The sequence below is a fragment of the Giraffa tippelskirchi genome, chromosome 6 (assembly GCF_054371585.1).
Source record: "Giraffa tippelskirchi isolate mGirTip1 chromosome 6, T2T-mGirTip1v1.2.pri, whole genome shotgun sequence".
In the NCBI taxonomy this organism is placed as follows: domain Eukaryota; kingdom Metazoa; phylum Chordata; class Mammalia; order Artiodactyla; family Giraffidae; genus Giraffa; species Giraffa tippelskirchi.
Window position 1 is genome coordinate 41,834,606 of NC_137280.1, and position 22,391 is coordinate 41,856,996.

General features: G+C 39.3%; 1 protein-coding gene across 10 annotated transcripts in view; it reads right to left on the bottom strand.

Annotated features, from left to right (window-relative positions):
- TERF1 (telomeric repeat binding factor 1) overlaps positions 1 to 20,552 on the bottom strand; it is a 43,076-nt gene extending 22,524 nt beyond the window's left edge. For 6 of the 10 annotated variants that reach the window (XM_081501682.1, XM_081501681.1, XM_081501684.1 and 3 more), the window contains exons 1-6: positions 20,209 to 20,552; positions 14,199 to 14,294; positions 8,188 to 8,309; positions 4,468 to 4,554; positions 1,158 to 1,307; positions 144 to 250 (exon numbers count right to left, since the gene is read on the bottom strand). In XM_081501682.1, the coding sequence (XP_081357808.1) occupies positions 144 to 250; positions 1,158 to 1,307; positions 4,468 to 4,554; positions 8,188 to 8,309; positions 14,199 to 14,294; positions 20,209 to 20,515 (869 nt within the window). In that variant the 5' untranslated portion in view covers positions 20,516 to 20,552. The remainder of the gene's footprint in view (positions 1 to 143; positions 251 to 1,157; positions 1,308 to 4,467; positions 4,555 to 8,187; positions 8,310 to 14,198; positions 14,295 to 20,208) is intronic. The other 4 variants (XM_081501688.1, XM_081501687.1, XM_081501686.1 and 1 more) reach the window with 2 other exon arrangements.
- Between the last annotated feature and the right edge of the window lie 1,839 nt (positions 20,553 to 22,391).

Here is a 22,391-nt window from a genome sequence, read left to right on the forward strand (position 1 = left end):
CTTCCAAATATACAAATGTTAGTCATCAGTAAGACAATATACCTACTGCTCAAAAATTATTTTTATTAACAACAGCTCACTACCATCACTTTTACATAGAGGTTACATTCACAAGACAAAAATATACTAATGAATTTACAAACCTTTTTCCTGTATCCAAATTAGCTTCAGTTGCCAATTCAACATCTTTACCATTAGGTTTACCTTCAGAATATGTTGCTCTTTTAGTTTCCACTACTTTTGCTGCTGCCTTAAAAAAACGGGGATGTGGGAGAGGATGGAATGCAATAAGTCATTAAAAACAAACAGTATTAAATCAAGCCTTCTAGTTATTTGATAGTCATAACAAAAGTATCTCTTCAGCAGTGTATTGTTTCCCTAAGTAACTGTGACATGGCTGCCAGCCACCTGCTTGGTTTATAAGCATTATGGAGAAGGGCTTTCCTTGTAAATGTACTTGATACACACAACGTGCTGCAGAATATTTTTTCCCCCTTTGAGTGTGCTGAGTCTTAGTTGAGGCATGTGGGATCTTGAGTCGTGGCCTGTGGGATCTAGCTCCCTGACCAGGGATTGAACCCTGGTCCCCCTACTTTGGGAGTGCAGAGCCTTAGCCACTGGATCACCAGGGAAGTCCCTATAGACAATTTTAAGATAAAAGGTTACTTAAAAAAAAATAAAATAAAAAAAGATTCTAGGAATTTCAAAACGAAACTACTTCAAATTAATCAATGCTCCAATATAACATATTAAAACTTTCTGGGGCTAAGACAGGATAAAATGTGATAAAAAAAATTTCTGCAGTAGCCCTTCTTCAGTACAACTTGACTTTTCCCAAAAATATGCTAAAATTTTCTTTTAAATTTAATTAAATTAAAGCTATTTCTTTTTCACTTATTTCTCATTTCATTTTGGTAAGTTTTCCCCTCAACTTTTTATTGTGAAAAATTTCCTCAAGTCTTACTTTGAAAAGTTGAAAGTACTACAAAGATCAGAAATAAACTTTCTTTTAGATGCACTAACTAACATTTTACCACACTATTCTATAAAATCACTAAGTAAAATTCTGATTAGTTTTTAAGGATTTCTATTTCAAGTATTCTCCTTTATTGTAACAATGTAAGTCTATGTTTAGAGCTTCGCTGAAATACGCATACCTTCATTAGAAACGTTGATGATTTTTCATTTAGCACACAATTCACATAACTCTTAATTTTCTCCATCATGAGGCTGTAGCTGAAGTGTTGAAAAAAGGAATGGAATGTATCTTTCTGAGAGATTATCGTAAGCAATTTCCTTTTAAAAGGCTAAAGAAAACAGAAGAAACATAAATCACAAATAAGATACTAGAAATTCTGTCATATTGTTTTACTGAAAAAAGTCATTAAGCCAAAACTCAAGATTTTACAAATTCTCCCATTTTAAATGCCCAACAACATATTTTTGACAAAAAAATTCTATATTTTACACATATACAAAAGGATTAAAATAACTTATAAACCTAAATATCTATGATCAAGTTTAAGAAATAAAACTTTATCTATTAAATTAAAGTCTTATTACCATAATCTGATGGCACTCCTTGTCCTTCCTGGCCTTCTTCTCAAGGTAAGCAGTATCCTGAATTTAGAACTTAGCGTATCCATGCATTCCTTTACATTTGCACTACATATGTATGCATCCATAAACAATGGACAGTATGTTTAACATGGTTTTAACTTTATACAAATGGTGTTATACTATGTGTATTCTTCTGAACCTTTCTCTATTCTGCTCAACTCTATGTTTATGTTATTCATCCACACTGATTTGATACTTATAGAGTTACTAGTTACTTTCACTGTTGAATAGTATTCCACCGATCAAAAATACCATTTATTCATCTTTCCTTCCAGCCTGTTTAAGTATCTAGGCTATTTTCTATTTCCACAATTCTATTAAACATTTTTCTACATGTCTTCTTGTGAATAGTACAAATTTTTCTTAGTTCTTTCAATGCTGATTGTATAATTAAGCTATAATGCTTAAAAAAAGTTTTTACTTCTCAAGCTCTATCTCAGAGCAATTTTCACAGTTGGGCCTGAATTTTTTTTCGGTTTGTATTTTTTAAATAAAGCTTCATGACTTTAAAAGCATATAGTGAAAGTAAGAACAGTTACTCTAGGGTATTTATCTATAAGTGGAATTGCTGGAATGCATGCTTATCGATTTTGCTAAAATGCTCTCTGAAGCTTAAGTACCAATTTACAGTCCTGAGAAGAAGGTACAGCAGTGCTATAATTTCTCCATATTTTGAGCCAACTGTTGGTGTTCTAAGACATTTTAATCATTGTCACTCTGAGGTATAGGAAACGTTATTTCAAAATATCACTTGGTGCGCACGTGGTGCGTGTTTAGGTCACTACAGCTGCATCTGATTGTTTGCAACTCTGTTGACTATAGCCCACCAGGCTCCTCTGTCCATTGGATTCTCCAGGCAAGAACACTGTAGTGGGTTGCCATGCCCTGCTCCAGCGGATCTTCCCGACCCAGGGACAGAACCATGTCTCCTGTGGCTCCTGCATTTCAGGTGGATTCTTTACTGCTAAGGCACTGGGGCAGCCCATATTACTTGGTACTGCTCTGATAACAAGTATTAGTAAGGTTAGCATTTTCTCTTTATGTTTACTGGCCATAAAATTTCCTCTTCTGTGAAGTACAAGCAGAGTGGAGTTTTTAGTCACCTTACAGTGCTAAGGCAAAAAAGTTAGGGCAAGGAACCCAATAAACATCAGGTTTTCAGCTGAAATCTCTGGAGAAGTACACCCTAGGAACAGGGGCAAATTAGAGATAGAATGAGCCTTACTAAAAGCTCTGTTCCTCAATGAATTAAAGTGATTCCCCTCTTCCCCATACCAGTATGTGAAAAGGTACTCAGCTTCATTAATCATCAAAGAAACATAAATTAAAACCCAATAAGGTAGCACTACCTCACTGTCAAAATGACTAAATACTTGCCAGAGGGACTAAAATGAAAACCACAGACACGGTCTGTGAAGCAACTAGAACTCTCTCACACTGCTGAAAGAACTGATATTGCTACTTTGGAAGACTATTTCACCTTATCTACTAAAACTGAATATGTGCATATATTTATAACCTCTCAAATCTATTCCTAAGTATTACCAATAGAAACACACGTATTTGTTGTACAAAAGACATGTAAAGGAATCTAACAGCCAAAACCTGGAAATAACTCAAATGTCCATCAATAATACAATGGATAAACTGTAGTATATTCCTACAATGTAGCAATGAGAATAAGCAAACAATTGTTACAAGCAATGCTGTGGATCTTTCTGACAAACAGAAACCTGCTATGTGATTATATTATATAAAGTTCAGAAACAAGTAAAGCTAATCTTGGATGTTACATGTTAGGAGAGTGGTTACCCTTGAGAAGGTGGGAAGGACAGTGAATAGAGAGTGCTGGTGATGTTCTGTTTCTTGACCTAAGAGGTCATCACACAAAGTGTGTTCCTTTTGCGAAAATACATCTACTTATGCTATATGTATTCTACTAAAGGTATGCCATTGTTCAATTAAAAGTTTACTAAAAACTGTATGAAACTATCTTTACTTCTTTGATAAGCTTAATTGACTCCCACAACACTTTGTTTTTAATACTTAAAAATTAACTTCTATTGACCTTAATATTACACATACACAGAAAGACTAGTGATCACATAAGAAACCATTAGAAAAACAGGCAACTTATAATGCATTCTTCCATACCTGTCTGCTCAATATGGCAGCCACTAGTCATGGAGTCCTTGAAATGTGTCAGCCCTGAATTTAGACTTAAGTGTAAAATACACCTCAGATTTCAAAGACTTCATACAGCTGTTGCTCAGTATTGGTAGGGAATTGGCCCCAGAACTCCCCTCTGATACCAAAATCCAAGGATGCTCAAGTCTTCCATATAAAAAAGGGGCAGTATTTGCATATAACCTACACACATCCTTCTGTAAACTTTAAATATATCTAGATAACCTATAAAACCTAACATAAGGTAAATACTAGGTAAACAGTTACCAGAGTGTGCCAAATTCAAGTTTTTCTTTTTGAAACATTTTGGAACTTTTCCCCCCAAATATTTTTGATCTGCAGTTGGTTGAATCCCTAGATATGGAACCCAGGATACAGAGGGCTGACTGTCCAAACAAGGGAGTGCAAAATATCTCACCAAAGCTTTTTCACATGGATTGCTAAAAAAATTAGCTTTATTTGTTTTTTCTTACTTTTTAAATGTGGCCACTAGAAAATTTCAAAATCACATCCATCACTGGCATTACATTTCTATTGAACTACTTTTTTTTTTTTAAACTATATTGTTTAAAAGAGAAAGCATTTCTTTTCCCTCCCAATGTTCTTTCAATTTTTCTTATTCCATATAAATAGCTCTAAAATTCTAATATAAATAATTACCATGTAAGAATTTGGGTCACCAAATACTCTTTCAAAGACTTCTTCTGCTTCCTTAAAATTGCCATTTTCCATGCAAACGGCTATAGCCTAAAAATCAGAACGACAAATACATACCTTAGATTGCTTTTTAAAATATCTAACTGCTGTTTAATATTAAAATAACTCAGGTAAGGTCTAAACTATTTCATCTAAAATATTCTTACACAGTTTAACAATTTTGATTTCATAAATGATATAAAATAGCTTTTCAAAGATGAAGTAATTGTGGTCCAAAAAGACATGAAAATTTTTCACTGGCCTCTTCTATTTAGTTACTAATAAATTAGGAGCTACATTATATATATTGACGACTCACCAAAATAATAATTTTAAACAAAAGGGAAATAAGACAGGAGACGGATGGTATTTGAGATGATTAGGAGATATATGTATATATATGTATATAAAATTTGCCATTTAGGAGCCTAGGAGAATCACTAATAGAAACCCAGGAAGCCAGATGCTTTTGAATAAGCATTTTATAAACAGGCCTTTTTTATTTCCCCCAATTGATTGAAAAAAAGAAAACAAAACTATTTGTATTCGGGTTACGTCAACAAAAACAAGACCGGGAGCTGACTGTGGCTCAGATCATGAACTCATTATTGCAAAATTCAGACTTAAACTGAAGAAGGTAGGGAAAACCACTAGACCATTCAGGTATGACCTAAAACAAACCCCTTACAATTATACAGTGGAAATGACAAACAGATTCAAGTGGATTATATCTGATAAATGGAGTGCCTGAAGAACTATGAACAGAGGTTCATGCAATTGTACAGGAGGCAGTGATCAAAACCATCCCCAAGAAAAAGAAATGCAAAAATGCAAAATAGTTGTCTGAGAAGGCCTTACAAATAGCTGAGAAAAGAGAAGCAAAAGGCAAAGAAGAAAAGGAAAGATATACCCATTTGAACACAGGGTTCCAAAGAATAGCAAGGAGAGATAAGACAGCCTTCCTCAGCGACCAGTGCAAAGAAATAGAGGAAAACAATAGAATGGGAAAGACTAGATATCTTTTCAAGAAAAATAGAGATACCAAGGGAACATTTCATGCAAAGATGGGCTCAATAAAGGACAGAAACAGTACGGACCTAACAGAAGCAGAAGATATTAAGAAGAGGTAGAAAGAAAACTCAGAAGGACTATACAAAAAAGATCTTCATGACCCAGATAACCACGATGGTGTGATCACTCACCTAGAGCCAGACATCCTGGAATGTGAAGTCAAGTGGGCCTTAGAAAGCATCACTACGAACAAAGCTAGTGGAGGTGATGGAATTCCAGTTGAGCTATTTCAAATCCTCAAAGGTGATGCTGTGAAAGTGCTGCACTCCATATGGCAGTGAATTTGAAAAACTCAGCAGTGGCCAAAGGACTGGAAAAGGTCAGTTTTCATTCCAATCCCAAAGAAAGGCAATGCCAAAGAATGCTCAAACTATCACACAATTTTGCATTCATCTCACACACTAGCAAAGTAACGCTCAAAATTCTCCAAGCTAGGCTTCAACAGTACATGAACCGTGAACTTCCAGATGTTCAAGCTGGATTCAGAAAAGGCAGAGGAACCAGAGATCAAGTTGCCAACATTGGCTAGATCATAGAAAAAGCAAAAGAATTCCAGAAAAATGTCTACTTCTGCTATATTGACTACTTCTGCCAAAGCCTTTGACTGTGTGGATCACAACAAACTGTGGAAAATTCTGAAAGAGATGGGAATACCAGACCACCTGACCTGCCTCCTGAGAAATCTGCATGCAGGTCAAGAAGCAACAGTTAGAACTGGAGATGGAACAAGGAACTGGTTCCAAATCAGGAAAGGGGTATGACAAGGCTGTATATTATCACCCTGCTTATTTAACTTATATGCAGAGTACATCATGCGAAATGCTGGGCTGGATGAAGCACAAGCTGGAATCAAGGTTGCCGGGAGAAAGATCAATAACCTCAGATGCAGACAATACCACCCTTATGGCAGAAGGCAAAGAGGAACTAAAGAGTCTCTTTAATTGAAAGTGATGAAAGTGAAAGAGGAAAGTGAAAAAACTGGCTTAAAACTCAACATTCAAAAAACTAAAATCATGGCATCTGGTCCCATCACTTCAAGGCAAACAGATGGGGAAACAATGGAAACAGTGACAGACTTTATTTTCTTGGGCTCCAAAATCACTGCAGATGATGACTGCAGCCATGAAATTAAAAGATGCTTGCTCATTGGAAGAAAAGCTATGACCAACCTAGACAGCATAGTAAAAAGCAGAGACATGACTTTGTCAACAAAGATCCATCTAGTCAAAGCTATTGTTTTTCCAGTTGTCAGGTATAGATGTGAGAGGTGAACCATCAAAAAAGCTGAGCACCCAAGAATTGATGCTTTTGAACTGTGGTGTTAGAGAAGACTCTTGAGAGTCCCTTGGACACAAGGAGATCAAACCAGTCCATCCTAAAGGAAATCAATCCTGAATATTCATTGGAAGGACTGATGCTCAAGTTGAAGCTTCAGTACTTTGGGCACCTGATTGGGAAGAACTGACTCATTTGAAAAGACCCTGACATTGGCAAAGACTGATGGCAGGAGGAGAAGGGGACGGCAGGAGGAGAAGGGGACGACATAGGATGAGATGGCTGGATGGCATCACCGACTCGATGGACAAGAGTTTGAGCAAGCTTCGGGAGTTGGTGACGGACAGGGAAGCCTGCGGGCTGTAGTCCATGGGGTCAAAAAGAGCGACTGAACTGAGTGACTGATGAAAGTACTTAGAACAATATCTTCAAATAGTAAGCAATATATTATTACATGTTTGCTATGTATTTCATGGTAACCTGCTCAACTTTATACTAGCATATTTAACAAAGGCTGCTTCCCCTAGACCTCCAAAAGTTTGGGATAACATGATAGATTCCTTTGGCCTGAGCTGAAATTCTTAAAAGAAGCAGTCATGTTTCTGCCCATTTTCTTCAGGCTTAATTCTACTTGACAGTCACCACACCATCAATGATTAATTCTTGAGAAGGTGGGACACCACCTGGATTTTAGTTTAACTATGAAAATCTTGAGAATGTGCTTTGCCTGTAAGCAAAATGTATTTGCCCTTCTATCTTTGGATGACTGTCTTTAGTTTCTCACTCTTCAATAGGCTACTTGTAAAATTTTCTATATCTATATAGTTAAATTTTACATTCTTTTTAATTTTACATTCTCTTAATCACAAAAATCCATTTCATTTTCTATCATTTGATAACCTTGAGTGGGAGAGCACAAACCACTGGTTTTTTAAGTTTAGTGATCTTTAAATACATCTGATGGGCTATAGCCCGCCAGCCTCCTCTGACCATGGAATTTTCCAGGCAAGAACACTGGAATGGGTTACCATTTCCTACTCCAGGGGATCTTTCCAACCCAGGGATCAAACCCATGTCTCTTATATCTCCTGCATTGGCAGGTGGATTCTTTACCACTCACACCACCTGGGAAGCCCTATTTTCCAAAGTGGGGGCAATATGCACTTAGGTAACAAACACTAACTCCAGTTCTTAGAGCTCATGTCAAATTTCTAAAGAGAATAATTATATTGAATTCTACTAAAGGTTCATTGTCCAACAGTAGCTCTTAGTTTCTTTAAATGCCATGCTTTTATTTTCTAGGAAAATAATAATTATAAACACAAAGAATACTCATACCTGAATTTTAATTAAATTCTCTATTTCTTCATGAAGCTTGTCATGTTCCTTTTCAATTGAAGCCCAAATCATCAGGGCTGATTCCAAAGGTGTAATTCGTTCATCATTTTCAAACTGTGCATCTTTTAAACCAAAATAAAAACAAGTATCTTAGAAAACTATGAAGAACTTAACTTGTTAATTTTTTATCAATTACTTTCTTTAAACATTGACTGACTATATTCTATTTGCCAGGCACTGCTCTTATATATTCCAGTTTAGGAAAGATCTTTCAAGTTAATTTCCTCATTAAAATTAACTTAAAATAGAAAATGCTAGACGAGTTCGCAAAACATTTAAAGCTTTTCTCTACTAAAATGTTTATTTTAAGGACTTCCTTGGTGGTCCAGTAGTTGAGAATCTGCCTTCCGATGCAGGGGACTCAGGTTTGATCCCTGGTTTAGGACCTGGGATCCCTAGTGCTGTGGGGCAGCTAAGCCCACATACCACAGGTACTGGGCCTGCACTGAAACTAGAGAAAGCCCACACACGGCAACAAGAGAAGCCTGTACACCACAACACAGACCCAGAGCAGCCAGTATATATACACATGCATTGATTTTAAGAGCCGAAAGAAACATTTTACATAAGGTATCACAGTAACAGAATTCTTAAATGGTTTATAATTCTAACTGCAGTGTAACAAACCTCAAATAGAAATCTGATCTTAGCATATACTAATTGAAATCATTATTATATATTTCGTAGATATTTGAAACAGGCATTCAGGTTATCTCTCTACCAACATTCTTCCAATTATCAAGGATTAAAAATCTAAGGAGTCATTGTTTTATTCGTCTTTCTCATCACCGTATCTGTTGCAATGTATTATATAGTGGTTTTAAAAACTTCGGAGTTTATTCCAGACTCTATCATGTATCATCTTTGGGGTGCTGAAAAGCTATTTCACCTCTCTAAGTCTCAGTTTTTTCATCTATAAAATGCCACAATTGTAAATACCATGTGAATATTTAATGAGATAATATTTGTACTACTGTTAAACTCTCTTAAAATAGAATTTTGATCAGGTTATCATCATGAAACACTCACCATGGCTGATAACTACTTAACAAATTACACACAAACTTTTCTTTTCGAAATTCAGAACCTTCACCATGTATGTCTTACATGTCTTGTACCTCTAATCGCTAATCTATTCACTCAGTATATATTACACCTCATTTCAACACTCATCTTTCCTAAGAAGTCTTTCTTGATTGACATTATCCAACCCTTCTTGCTAATCTACCTTCCTTCTTATAAATGTGACATACAGAAAAACTGTATGTATGTTAGATCTTAACTTAAAAAACTTTACAGTGTAGAAAAATAAGTATTGTATATTAACACATATATATGGAATATAGAAAAATGGTACTGATGAATCTATTTGCAGGGCAGGAATGAGCCTCAGATATAGAGAACAGACATATGGCCACAGCAGGGGAAGGAGAGGGTGCAACAAATTGAGAGCAGCACTGAAATATACACATTACCATGCATAAAATAGATAGCTAATGAGAAGTCACTATATAGTGCAGGGAGCTCAGTCTGGTGCTATGTGACAACCTAGAGGGGTGGGATAGGGTGGGAGGCGGGAGGGAGGTCCAAGAGGGAAGAGACCTGCATCCCTACGGCTGATTCACGTTGTTGCATGGCAGAAACCAACACAACACTGTAAAGCAATTAGGCCTCAATTAGAAATCAATAAATCAAAAAGAAAAATGATAAAAAACTTTACAGTGTAGACTTTCACTTTCAGATCGGATGCATGACACTGCAGCAGGGCAACACTCTCACTATGACCAAAAAAAAAAGGGGGACAAACTGCAAAATCATGTTGCTGAAGACAGGAGACAGCTGTGGAAACTCTGAGAACTAGGTGGAATACATCCTAGAAAGAGATTCCTTCTCAGGTGAGCTGATGATTCACAGCTCTTTTCCTCCCTGGGCTCATTTGCTGAAAAGGCTGAAGAGCCAGTGTGCTCCAGGCAGGGAGTCTTTATTGGGGGTAAGAGAGAGAAGAGCTTCTGGTGGTTTCCTTGGGGCCAGCATGGTGGACTGGAAATAGAGGAACTGAACACAGACGGCTAGCATTTCCCCACAAAGCTTTTGCTGAGTTCTGGGGCAGCTCAGGAAGCTGGGGTGGAAAAGTATGGAAAACTTCCAGTTGCACAGATCTTAACATAAAAGTTCCATGAGAAAGTGGAGCCTGCCATAAACAAAAGTTTCCCCTTTAAGACATGTGCCATATTTTAAAACCAGGTGGAGCAGGAGACTATAAAGTTAATAAGGCAGCCACTAGCTATATGTAATTACTGGACAGTTAAAGCATTGCTAATCCAAATTGAGATGTACTTTAAGTATGACATACAAATCAGATTTCAAAGACTTACTGCAAAAAAAATAAAATAAAGGTGGTAAAATATCTCGTTTTATATCAATCATATGTTGACATATATTTTAGAAATACCGGGTTAAATAAGACATTGCTAAAATTCTACCTATTTCTATTTTACTTAATATAGCTATTAGAAAAGTTTTGATTATATATGCAGCATACTTTGGGCTTCCCAGGTGGCGCTAGTGGTAAAAGAACCTGCCTGCCAGTGCAGGAGATATGAGAGACTCTGGTTCGACCCCAGGGTGGGAAAGAACCCTTGGAGAAGGGCGTGGCAACCCATGGACAGAGAATCCCATGGACAGAGAAACTTGGCGGGCTACAGTCCATAGGGTCACAAAGAGTCAGACACGACTGAGTAGACTTAGCTTGCATGCACGTGGCCTACTTTGTATTTCTATTAGGCAGTGCTGCTATACAGCAGCCACTAAAAAAATAAGCAGAAGGGTTATATATAGCTGAAAATCCAATATAAATTAAAATGAAATTTTAAATCCTGCTTGACTCATCTGAAATCTACTGATTCTCGTTCACTAACCCTGGCCTATTATATCTAAGATGTACTCTGGGGAACTTCAAGATTAAACCATGGAGTCACACACAAAATAGGAAATTTTTTCACCCTTTTTTTATATCTTAAAGATATTAGTCGTTTGGGCTACGATAACTTGGTGGTGACTCTTATTACTGTCATACATTACTAGCAACTATCATATTTGTAACCTCTTGTTGAGCTTGATTTCAGCACTTATTCAATAAGGGAATATGACTTAAACTATAATATCTCTTTCTCTTGTCCTCATAGTTTATTTTAGATTGTAATGGCCAAGCCTGGTTCAGTTTACCAGTAATGGCTAGTATTTACAGCACAGTCATTTAAAGGACCTTCTGACGCTACACAAGCTAGAGTTGGATTAGCGAGAGTCCTGAGAGTGGTACCAACAGGCTGGGATTTCCTGTAACACAACATGTTCATAAGTAAACAGCTTCATGTAATACTGTCTACCACTAGAGATTGTTGGTGAAGCCTTTCGTAAACTGCAAATCCCAATATAAATATGCAATTATTTGCATCAGAAGGTCCTTTAAATGACTATGCTGTAAATATTAGCCATTACTGAAAATTGAACCAGGCTTGGTCATTACAGTCTAAAATAATCTATGAAGACAAAGGAAAAAGACATCATAGCTTAAATCATATTACCTTATTAAATAAGTGCTGAGGTCAAAGTCAAATAAGAGGTTTGAAATATCCTGGTTGCCAGTAATGTATGACAGTAGTAAGAGACACCACAAAGTTACCATAGTTTAATTGAGTGATTATGAGTGAATATGCACTCAACTCCTTATTGCAAAATTCAGACTTAAATTGAAGAAGGTAGGGAAAACCACTGGACCATTCAGATATGAACTAAATCAAATCCCTTACGATTATACAGTGAAAGTGACAAATAGATTCAAGGGATTAGATCTGATAAACAGAGTGCCTAAAGAACTATGGACAGAGGTTTGTGACACTGTACAGGAGGCAGTGATCAAGACCATCTCCAAGAAAAAGAAATGCAAAAAGGCAAAATGATTGTCTGAGGAGGCCTTACAAATAGCTGAGAAAAGAAGAGAAGCAAAAGGCAAAGAAGAAAAGGAAAGATATACCCATCTGAATGCTAGGTTCCAAAGAATAGCAAAGAGAGATAAGAAAGCTTTCCTACGTGATCAATGCAGAAAAATAAGAAGAAAACAATAGAATGGGAAAGACTAGAGATCTCTTCGAGAAAATTAGAGGTACCAAGGGAATATTTCATGCAAAGATGGGCTCAATAAAGGACAGAAATGGTATGGACCTAACAGAAGCAGAAGATATTAAGAAGAGGTGGTAAGAATACAAAGAACTGTACAAAAAAGATCTTCACGACCCAGATAATCCAATGGTGTGATCACTCACCTAGACCCAGACATCCTGGAATGTGAAGCCAAGTGGTCCTTAGGAAGTATCACTCTGAACAAAGCTAGTGGAGGTGATGGAATTCCACTTGAGCTATTTCAAATCCTCAAAGATGATGCTGTGAAAAGTGCTGCACTCAGTATGCCAGCAAATTTGGAAAACTCAGCAGTGGCCACAGGACTGGAAAAGGTCAGTTTTCATTCCAATCCCAAAGAAAGGCAATGCCAAACAATGCTCAAACTACCACACAGTTGCACTCATCTCACTCGCTAGCAAAGTGATGCTCAAAATTCTCCAAGTTAGGCTTCAACAGTACGTGAATGAACTTAGAGATGTTCAAGCTGGATTTAGAAAAGGCAGAGGAACCAGAGATCAAATTGCCAACATCCGCTGGATCATCAAAAAAGCAAGAGAGTTCCAGAAAAACATCTACTTCTGCTTTATTGACTATGCCAAAGCCTTTGACTGTGTGGATCACAATAAACTGTGGAAAATTCTTCAAGAGATGGGAATACCAGACCACCTGACCTGCCTCCTGAGAAATCTGCACGCAGGTCAAGAAGCAACAGTTAGAACTGGACATGGAACAACAGACTGGTTCCAAACTGGGAATGGATTATGACAAGGCTGTATATTGTCACCCTGCTTATTTAACTTATATGCAGAGTACATCATGCGAAATGCTGGGCTGGATGAAGCACAAGCTGGAATCAAGATTGCTGGGAGAAATATCAATAACCTCAGATACGCAGATGAAACCACCCTTATGGCAGAAAGCAAAGAACTAAAGAGCCTCTTGTCTGTCTAGTCAAAGCTATGGGTTTTCCAGTAGTCATGTATGGATATGAGAGTTGGACTATAAAGAAAGCTGAGCACCGAAGAATTGATGCTTTTGAACTGTGGTGTTGGAGAAGACTCTTGAGAGTCCCTTGGACACAAGATCAAATCAGTCCATCCTAAAGGAAATCAACCCTGAATATTCATTGGAAGGACTGATGTTGAAGCTGAAAAACTCCAAAACATTGGTCACCTGATGCAAAGAACTGACTCACTGGAAAAGACCCTGATGTTGAGAAAGATTGAAGAAAAAGGAGAAGGGGAAGACAGAGGATGAGATGGTTAGATGGCATCACCAACTCAATGGACATGAGTTTGAGCGAGCTCTGGGAGCTGGCGATGGACAGGGAAGCCTGGCGTGCTGCAGTCCATGGGGTTGCAGAGTCAGACACGACTGACTGACTGAACTGAACTGAACTGAATGTTATCTTTAAAACAGAGTATATGGAGCATGGTTTCATAACAGCAGCACCAGAATCATCTGGGAACTTATTGTAAATATAATTCATCCTAGTGAATCAGAAATTCATGATGGGGAAGGGGATACATCATTCTTTTTCTTAACAAGTTCTCTAATAATTCTGAAGTAAGCAAAAATTTGAGAATCATTGCTCCAAGAAGATAGGGATATTTCCTTAACTAGCTTTAAATATGCTTGTGTATAGATGTACAGGCCAAATACAAGTGGGCAAACTCTCAAAAACAAATGATAGCTCCCATCTCTTTCTTCTCATCGTCACAGCTTCAGACATAGACTGAAATATGTCCCGTATAAGATAAAAACATACTTACCAAGGGTTTTTCCAGCTGCAATTCTTGTCAAAAACTGACATATGTATATAGTTCGCAATTGATAAGCTGTTAGACTAGACAGTCCATGGATAATAGCTGAAAGTGAATAAAGTAGATTAAAATATTAAAACAAAACTCCAAACTTGGCCCTGCTCTGTGTGGTTTGTTGACTAATAAGTTAACAAACATCACGCAAAGATTATCATAAATTTAGAACTGTATGCTTTATTCATAGACAATTTTTAAGAAATCAGAACGAAAGTGAGTAACAATGAATACTTTACCTTCAAAATACAACTGATGTTTCATACACAGAATTATCAATCTTTAAAACTACGTACTTTCACAGGTACTATCCTGTACTAATGAAAAGGGAGATTTAGATCCAAACTGTAAAATATGTCAAATCATTAGATGGAAACTTATTTTATACCTTAAGATGTCTAACGTAATAGGAAATATATTATTTCTCTCAAGGTTTCAGTTGAATGAGCGTCTCTTCAGTTTACAAAACTTTATTTTAAAAACATGTATTTATATTAATCTCCCCAATATTTGAACACCCACCCAGATGTTATGCTAGGTAGTGAGTACGTACAATGATGAGTAAACCATAATCCTGGTTTTCAGTGAGTTTACTATGTACAATAAAAGACAAAGATTAAATTAACTAGTCCTGCAGCTGCTAAGCAGATGAAACAAATACTTATTTTCATTTATTTCCTCAATTTTAATATGCCATAACCTTATGCTATACCAGAGATTATCTGGACCAAATATAGTCATAAAATAACAGGATTCAAAAAGAGAACAAAACTTATATAAAATTTAAACACAACTTATTCAATATTTACAGAATATCTACTGCTGGCCAATGGTAGGGGCTCATGACTGAATGATAGATAGCCCCCTAGGAAGGTTTTAGTCTGAAAAGACACAAATTAAAACAAAAAGGTAGGCAGGTGACTAATTAAAATTTTAATGTGTCATAAAGGGTAAGCATGGAATAGGAGCAAAACAGAAGAAAAGCCCAATCTATTCTAGAGAAGAATTGCTCTTTGTACCTATTAGGCATAAAACAAAACAATGAAAATCTACCCAAGTTGAAGCCAGCTATCTGCTTTTCCCATATCTGTAACCAAATACTACTGACAGAAAGACACCAGAGGATCTAATGACCAACAACAATAACAACTATATTTAAGCAATTACTAAAATACCAGGCACCTACTCTAAGCCCTGAGCAGTGGTTTTCAACTGGGGGTGTTGTGACTCTGTCCCCTAAGGGACATTTGGCAATGTCCAGAGGCATTTCTGATGGTCACACTGAGACATTCCGACTGAGTGTCACCTAGTGGGTGAGGTCAGGGATCCTACAATGCATCAGGGAACCTCCACCCTGTCCCTTCTTCACCCTCAAGCATACACAGAATAAAGAATTATGTGGTACAAAATGTCAACATGCTGAGGTTGAGAAACCTTGCTTTATAAATATCAGTTCATCTGCTTCTCTTAACAGCTCTGTGAGGTAGACGCCATTATTACTACCATTTTACAGATGTGGAAACTGTGGTGGTATCAAGTCCCTGCTTCACGGCTTGTGACGATAAACAAGCATCAGGAATCAAACTCAGACAATTTACAAGGATTCCCTGGTGGTCCAGTGGTTAGGACTCTGTGCTTCCACTGCATGGGGCACAAATTCCACCCCTAGTCAGGGAATCAAGGAACTAAGATCCCACAAGCCGTGCAGCCAAAAACACACAGACATACACACCCACAAAAACAAACAAAAAACTGCAGACAACTAACGATGGAGCCTAAGCTCTTGATCACAATCCTACACTGCCTCCCACAATGGCGATAGGTTAGGAGTATCAGTCTGGAAAAGGCATTATCTGACAGAAGTGAGGTGGGAGAACAATTCTGAGTTTGAATGAAAAAGCTAAGAATTTTCTAGTAAGCATCTAGAGTTGCAAATGGTTTACATTCTTGAATTCTTGAAAAGTGTAGTAAATGTAATTCTATAAGAGATAAAATGGAGTCCTGTCAGTCAAAAATGGCATACAGAGACAATGTTAAGTTCACAATTTGTGTATCTGTCACTGATTTAGAAATGCAACTTGGAAAACAGTTTTCTCTTTTTGGATTTCTGTGCCTTTAACCTTAAAATAATGGAGGTGACCTAGATTATTCCTTAGTTCTTGGGCTAGAACCTTAAAAGGTCTTTGGTTTTTGTTTAAATAACTTTTTTAAGAATGGTTTTAAATTTATACAATGTAGTGAAGATAGTAGAGTGCATGCATACAAGGTTGCTTCAGTCCTGTCCAACTCTTTGCGCCTCATGGACTGTAGCCCACCAGGCTCCTGTCCATGAGATTCTCCAGACAAGAATACTGGAGTGGGTTGCCGTGCCCTCCTCCAGGGGATCTTCCCGCCTAGGGATCGAACCCGTGTCTCTTACATCTCCTGCGCTGGCAGATGGGTTCTTTACCACTAGCGCCACCTGGGAAGCCCCAAGATAGTAGAGAGGTCCCATATAATACTCTCCACCCAGTTTACCCTGTTATTAGCATCTTACATTAGCATTGTTACATTAATTAACCAATATCGATACATTATTATCTAAAGTCCATGCTTTACTCAGATTTCTTTACTTTTTACTTAATGTCCTTTTTCTGCCACAGGTTCCCATCCAGGGTTCAGTTCAGTCACTCAGTCGTGTCCAACTCTTTGCAACCCCATGGACTACAGCACGCCAGGCCTCCCTGTCCGTTATCAACTCTCGGAGTTTACTCAAACTCATGCCGACTGAGTCGGTGATGCCATCCAACCATCTCATCCTCTGTTGTCCCCTTCTCCTCCCATCTTCAATCTTTTCCAGAATCAGGGTTTTTCCTAATGAGTCAGTTCTTCGCATCAGGTGGCCAAAGTATTGGAGTTTCAGCTTTAGCATCAGTCCTTCCAATGAATATTCAGGACTGATTTCCTTTAGGATGGACTAGTTGGATCTCCTTGTGTCCAAGGGACTCTCAAGAGTCTTCTCCAACAACACAGTTCAAAAGCATCAATTCTTTGGCGTTCAGTTTTCTTTATAATCCACCTCTCACATCCATACATGACGACTGGAAAAACCATAGCTTTGACTAGACGGACCTTTGTTGGCAAAGTAATGTCTCTGCTTTTTAATATGCTGTCTAGGTTGGTCATAGCTTTTCTTCCAAGGAGGAAGCGCCTTTTAATTTCATGACTGCAGTCACCATGTGCAGTGATTTTGGAGCCCACAAAAATGAAGTCTCTCACTGTTTCCATTGTTTCCCCGTCTATTTGCCATGAACTGATGGGACCAGATGCCAAGATCTTAGTTTTCTGAATGTTGAGTTTTAAGCCACCTTTTTCACTCTCCTCTTTCACTTTCATCAAGAGGCTCTTTAGTTCTTCTTCACTTTCTGCCGTAAGGGTGGTGTCATCTGCATATCTTTATTGATATTTCTCCCGGCAATCTTAATTCTAGCTTGTGCTTCATCCAGTCCAGCATTTCTCATGATGTACTCTGCATAGAAGTTAAATAAGCAGGGTGATAATATACAGCCTTGATGTATTCCTTTCCCGATCTGGAACCAGTCTGTTGTTCCATGTCCGGTTCTAACAGTTGCTTCTTGACCTGCATATGGATTTCTCACGAGGAAGGTCCGGTGGTCTTGTATTCCCATTTGTTTTAGAATTTTCCAGTTTGTTGTGATCCACAGTCAAAGCATACCACATTACATTTAGTCATCATGTCACTTTGGGCATCTCCTGGTTATAACAGTTTCTCAGTCTTTCCTTGGTTTTGATGACCTTGCAGGTTTTGAGGTATTTTGTAAACTGAATCTCTCTACTGGGATTTGTCTGATATTTTTCTTGTGATTAGACTACGTTATGGGGTTTGTAGAGGAAGATCACAGTGGCAAAGTCCCACTTTCATCACATTATATCAAGTGTACATGCTACCAACTATCACTGTTGATGCTGACCTTGATTACCTGGGTGAGGCAGTATTTGTCAGTTTTCTCTACTTTCTTCCCCTTTCTATACTGTGCTCTATACAGCCCACACTTTAGGAGTGGGGACTTATGCTCCACCTCCTTGAGGACAGAGTAGAAACATGAATTACCTGGAATTCTTCTGCACTGGAGATCTGTCTCTTCTCCCACTTGTATATTTATTCCAGCATTTATTTACATCAGTGTGGACTTTATGGATATTTTTAAATAATTTGGGTTATAATACAACACTACAGTTGACCCTTTAACAATGAGGGGGTTAGAGACACTGACCCTCCAAGCAGTTGAAAATTCCAGTGTCGGTTCTCTGAATGCACAGTTTAACCAACCACAGACTGTGTAGTACTGTAGTATTTACTACTGAGGAAAAAAAAAAAACTGGCTTGTAAGTGGACAGGTGCAGTTCAAACCTGTGTTGTTTAAGGGTCAACCATATTTTTATTTTCTTATGTCTGCTTGGGCTATTGGGAACTCTTGCAATTGGCTCCTAGGGCCCTTTGTGCCCCCATAATTGTGGAGCTTTGTTTCTTTGGGGGTTTTGTTTTGCTTTTAGCACCGCCTTACTTTTTGTCACAAGATGCTCCAGGTTCAACTTGTATATTTCCTGTCCCTGTCTTGCAATCGGGCCATTTCTATGGAAAATGGTATTGGAAACTAATACCTGAATGCATTGGAAGGACTGATGCTGAAGCTGAAGCTCCAAAACTTTGGCCGACTGATGAGAAGAACTGACTCATTGGAAAAGACTCTAATGCTGGGAAAGATTGAAGGCAGGAGAGGATGAGATGGTTGGATGGCATCCTGACTCAATGGACATGAGTTTGAGCAAACTCCAGAAGACAGTGAAGGACAGGGGAGCCTGGTGTGCTGCAGTCCATGAGGCTGCCAAGAGTCGGACACTACTCAGCGACTGAACTGAGCTGAACTCTGTCTCTAGTGTTATCTGTGACATAGGGGAAAGGTATTTGGACTGGAAGATAAGGCACATGTCTGGACCAACCCTCTTAACCTATCAATGCTTTAGGTTATTTAGATCACTCCTCCATAAACTGAGATTACTCGCCTCACTCATGGGATAACTGTGAAGCTAAAATGTGTCAACATGGTTTTCTGAAGTATTTAATTTTCTATTAAATTCTATCTTGGGGTTGCGATCCACTGCAATAAGCTAAGAGCCAACTCCAATAAATATTAATACCGGAGTATCTTTCGGTTATCATTCAAAGCCAGCTAGCCTTCTGTAGGCATCAATGTCTTTGCCCATCATTCACAGGCTGTCTTGCATAGGTGGTAGACTTCATTGTCAGTTACTTTCATTCTGAAGCAGCAGGCTCAATGAGGGCTTCCCTCGTGGCTCAGCTGGTAAAGAATCAGCCGGCAATGAGGGAGACCTAGGTTCGATCCCTGGGTTGGGAAGATCCCCTGGAGAAGGGAAAGGCTACCTACTCCAGTATTCTGGCCTGGAGAATTTCATGAACTGTATAGACAATGCGGTCGCAAAGAGTCGGACACGACTGAGCAACTTTCACACACACAGGCTCAATGAGGTTTAAACAGCTCATAGAGTAATGCAAAACACTGATGCCTAGGTCTCAGTGACTTGCTGGAAAAAAAAAAAAAGCGTTTACAGGAGTACCTCAGAAAAAAGCAAGAAATGCAAGCGCCTAAGGAGAAAAAAGGAACTGGACACTGGGTTAAGCGCAATTTTGTACATTTTACCTCACTTAATCCTCTTATCAACTCAACGGGTTATTCTCATTTTACCGACTAGTAAAATTTATGAATCTGAGAAAAATTGAGAAGCCGATGAGAGGCGGAGGCGGGATTCGAACCAAAGATTGACTCCGAGCCCAGGGCCCTCAGCAAGCAGCCCGATCCCCGACCCCTGAGGTACAGCGCTGCAAACCAGGCCTCAGTCGCCCGCCGCGGTTCCTGCTCCCGTCCCGGGCGCGCCCAGCACTCACCCTCGGCGCTGTCGCGGGTGCGGTGGAAGTCGTCGGAGCGGCCGTCACGGAAAGCCCGGCAAAGCGAAACGCAGAGGAAATCGAGCATCCAGCCGGCAGCTACCGCCTCTGCCTCAGCCACCAGGCCCGCGTTCTCCTCCTCCTCAAGGGCCCCCGGCTGTACCTGGCACTCGAGCAGTTCTTGGCATTCAAACTGCTCCTGATCATCTGTCACCATGTCCGCCACCCGCTCCTCCGGGGAACCCGCATCCTCCCCGTCCGCACGCCCTCGCGGGCTCTGAGCCGCAGAGGCGGTATCCTCCGCCATATTAAACAGCTTGCGTTGCTTGTGGCCTTTCCGGCGCGGAGAAACAACTGGCTCGCGTCGCGCGGGGCGGAGCCCACGGTGGGGAGGGCCCTCTTCCGCCTGAGGGAAAACACCAATCAAACACCGCCGGGATGGGCGAGCGGCTCGAGCCTGGCTTCGGATTGGCCGAGACCCGAGCCGCTGGATGTTGAATTCACCCGCCACTCTGTAGCGCTGCTTTGTTGGTAAACTAGACAAGTTCAGACTAGACCCGGAGAGAGGACTGGAGGTGGTTGTTGAGTGGCTCGGTCGTGTCCGACTGTTTGCGACCCCATGGACTGCAGCACTCCAGGCTTCCCTGTCCTTTACCATCTCTCGGAGCTTAGTCAAACTCATGTCTGTTGAGTCGGCGATGCCATCCAACCATCTGGTCCTCTGTTGTCAGTCTGCCTTTAGTCTTTCCCAGCCGCAGGCTCTTTTCCATTTTAACTAACAATGTTGCATTTTAGCACAAGAATAGAAGAGTTCCCCTACCTCCAAGTGGGGGAGGTGTTTTAACTAGAAAAATAAAACATTTTTAACTTTTCCAATTAAAATGGAAAAACATTTTACCCGTTTGTACTTCAAAAGAGATGATTAAAATGTCACTATTTTTCTAGCATAACACTTTAAATCCTAGTATATTCTTAACAGTTATTATGCAATTAGGAAGCAAAACTCAACAGACAGATCCGTGCTTTTCCAATCTTAAGGAGTGTCAGAATCAGTCCCGAGGCTTGTTGGGCATCACACCCATAATTTTTGTCCTGTAGGTCTGGATTGGGATCCTTGAATCTGCAAGTTCTTTGTTTGCAGGTGAGTGATACTAAGGCTGCCAGTTCGGGGACCAAAGTTTGAAATTATTGCTCTAGAAAGAGTATGTTATTATGGAAAAGAATTTCAGTCAGGACCTGAAATAGACTATAAAAATTCAGCTTGTACAACAGTAAAGTGAAAGTGTTAGTAGCCTCTAACTCTTTGCGACCCTGTGGACTGTAGCCTCCCAGACTCCTCTGTCCATGGGATTCTCCAGGCAAGAATACTGGAGTGGGTTGCCATTCCCTTCTCTAGGGTATCTTCCCAACCTAAGGATCCAACCCAGGTCTCCCACATTGGAGGTAGATTCTTTACTGTCTGAGCCACCAGGGAAGCCCATTGGCTTCCTGTATTCACAACAATAGGTGAATACTTATTTTGAATTTTCAAACTTACCTTGGAGCACAAGAGGGGACTGAGGGGAGGGGGGTCTGGTTATGTTCTGTTTCTCTATGTAGGTGACAGTTGCATCAATGGTCACTTTATGAACATTCATGGAACGTGATATATGCACTTTTCAGTATGTGAGTTATAATTGAATAAAAAGTTTCCTTTAAAACCCTTTCTGTTTATAACACATCCAGTGTTATCAAACCCTTTATATTTTAATTTTGCACATTTATTATTGCCTTAAGGCTGAAATGTTGAGTCATCAAAGCACTATATTGTAGCCCTTAAGAATGCCTAGGTTGGAGACTTTCCTGATGATGCGGTGGCTAAGACTCTGTGCTGCTAATGGAGCGGACCTGGTTGGAACCCTGGCACAACCATCATTGAAGATCCTGCCCACTGCAGCTAAGACCTGGCGTGTTTGTGTGTGTTAAGTCACTTAAGTTGTGTCCAACTTTTTGTGACCCCATGGACCATAGCCTGCCAAGCTCTTCTGTCCATGGGATTCTCCAGGCAAGAATACTGGAGTGGGTTGTAATTTCCTTCTCCAGGGGATCTTCCTGGCCCAGGAATCGAACCCATGTCTCTTATGTCTCCTGCATTGGCAGGCTGGTTCTTTATCACTGGCACACCTAGACCCGACACAGCCAAA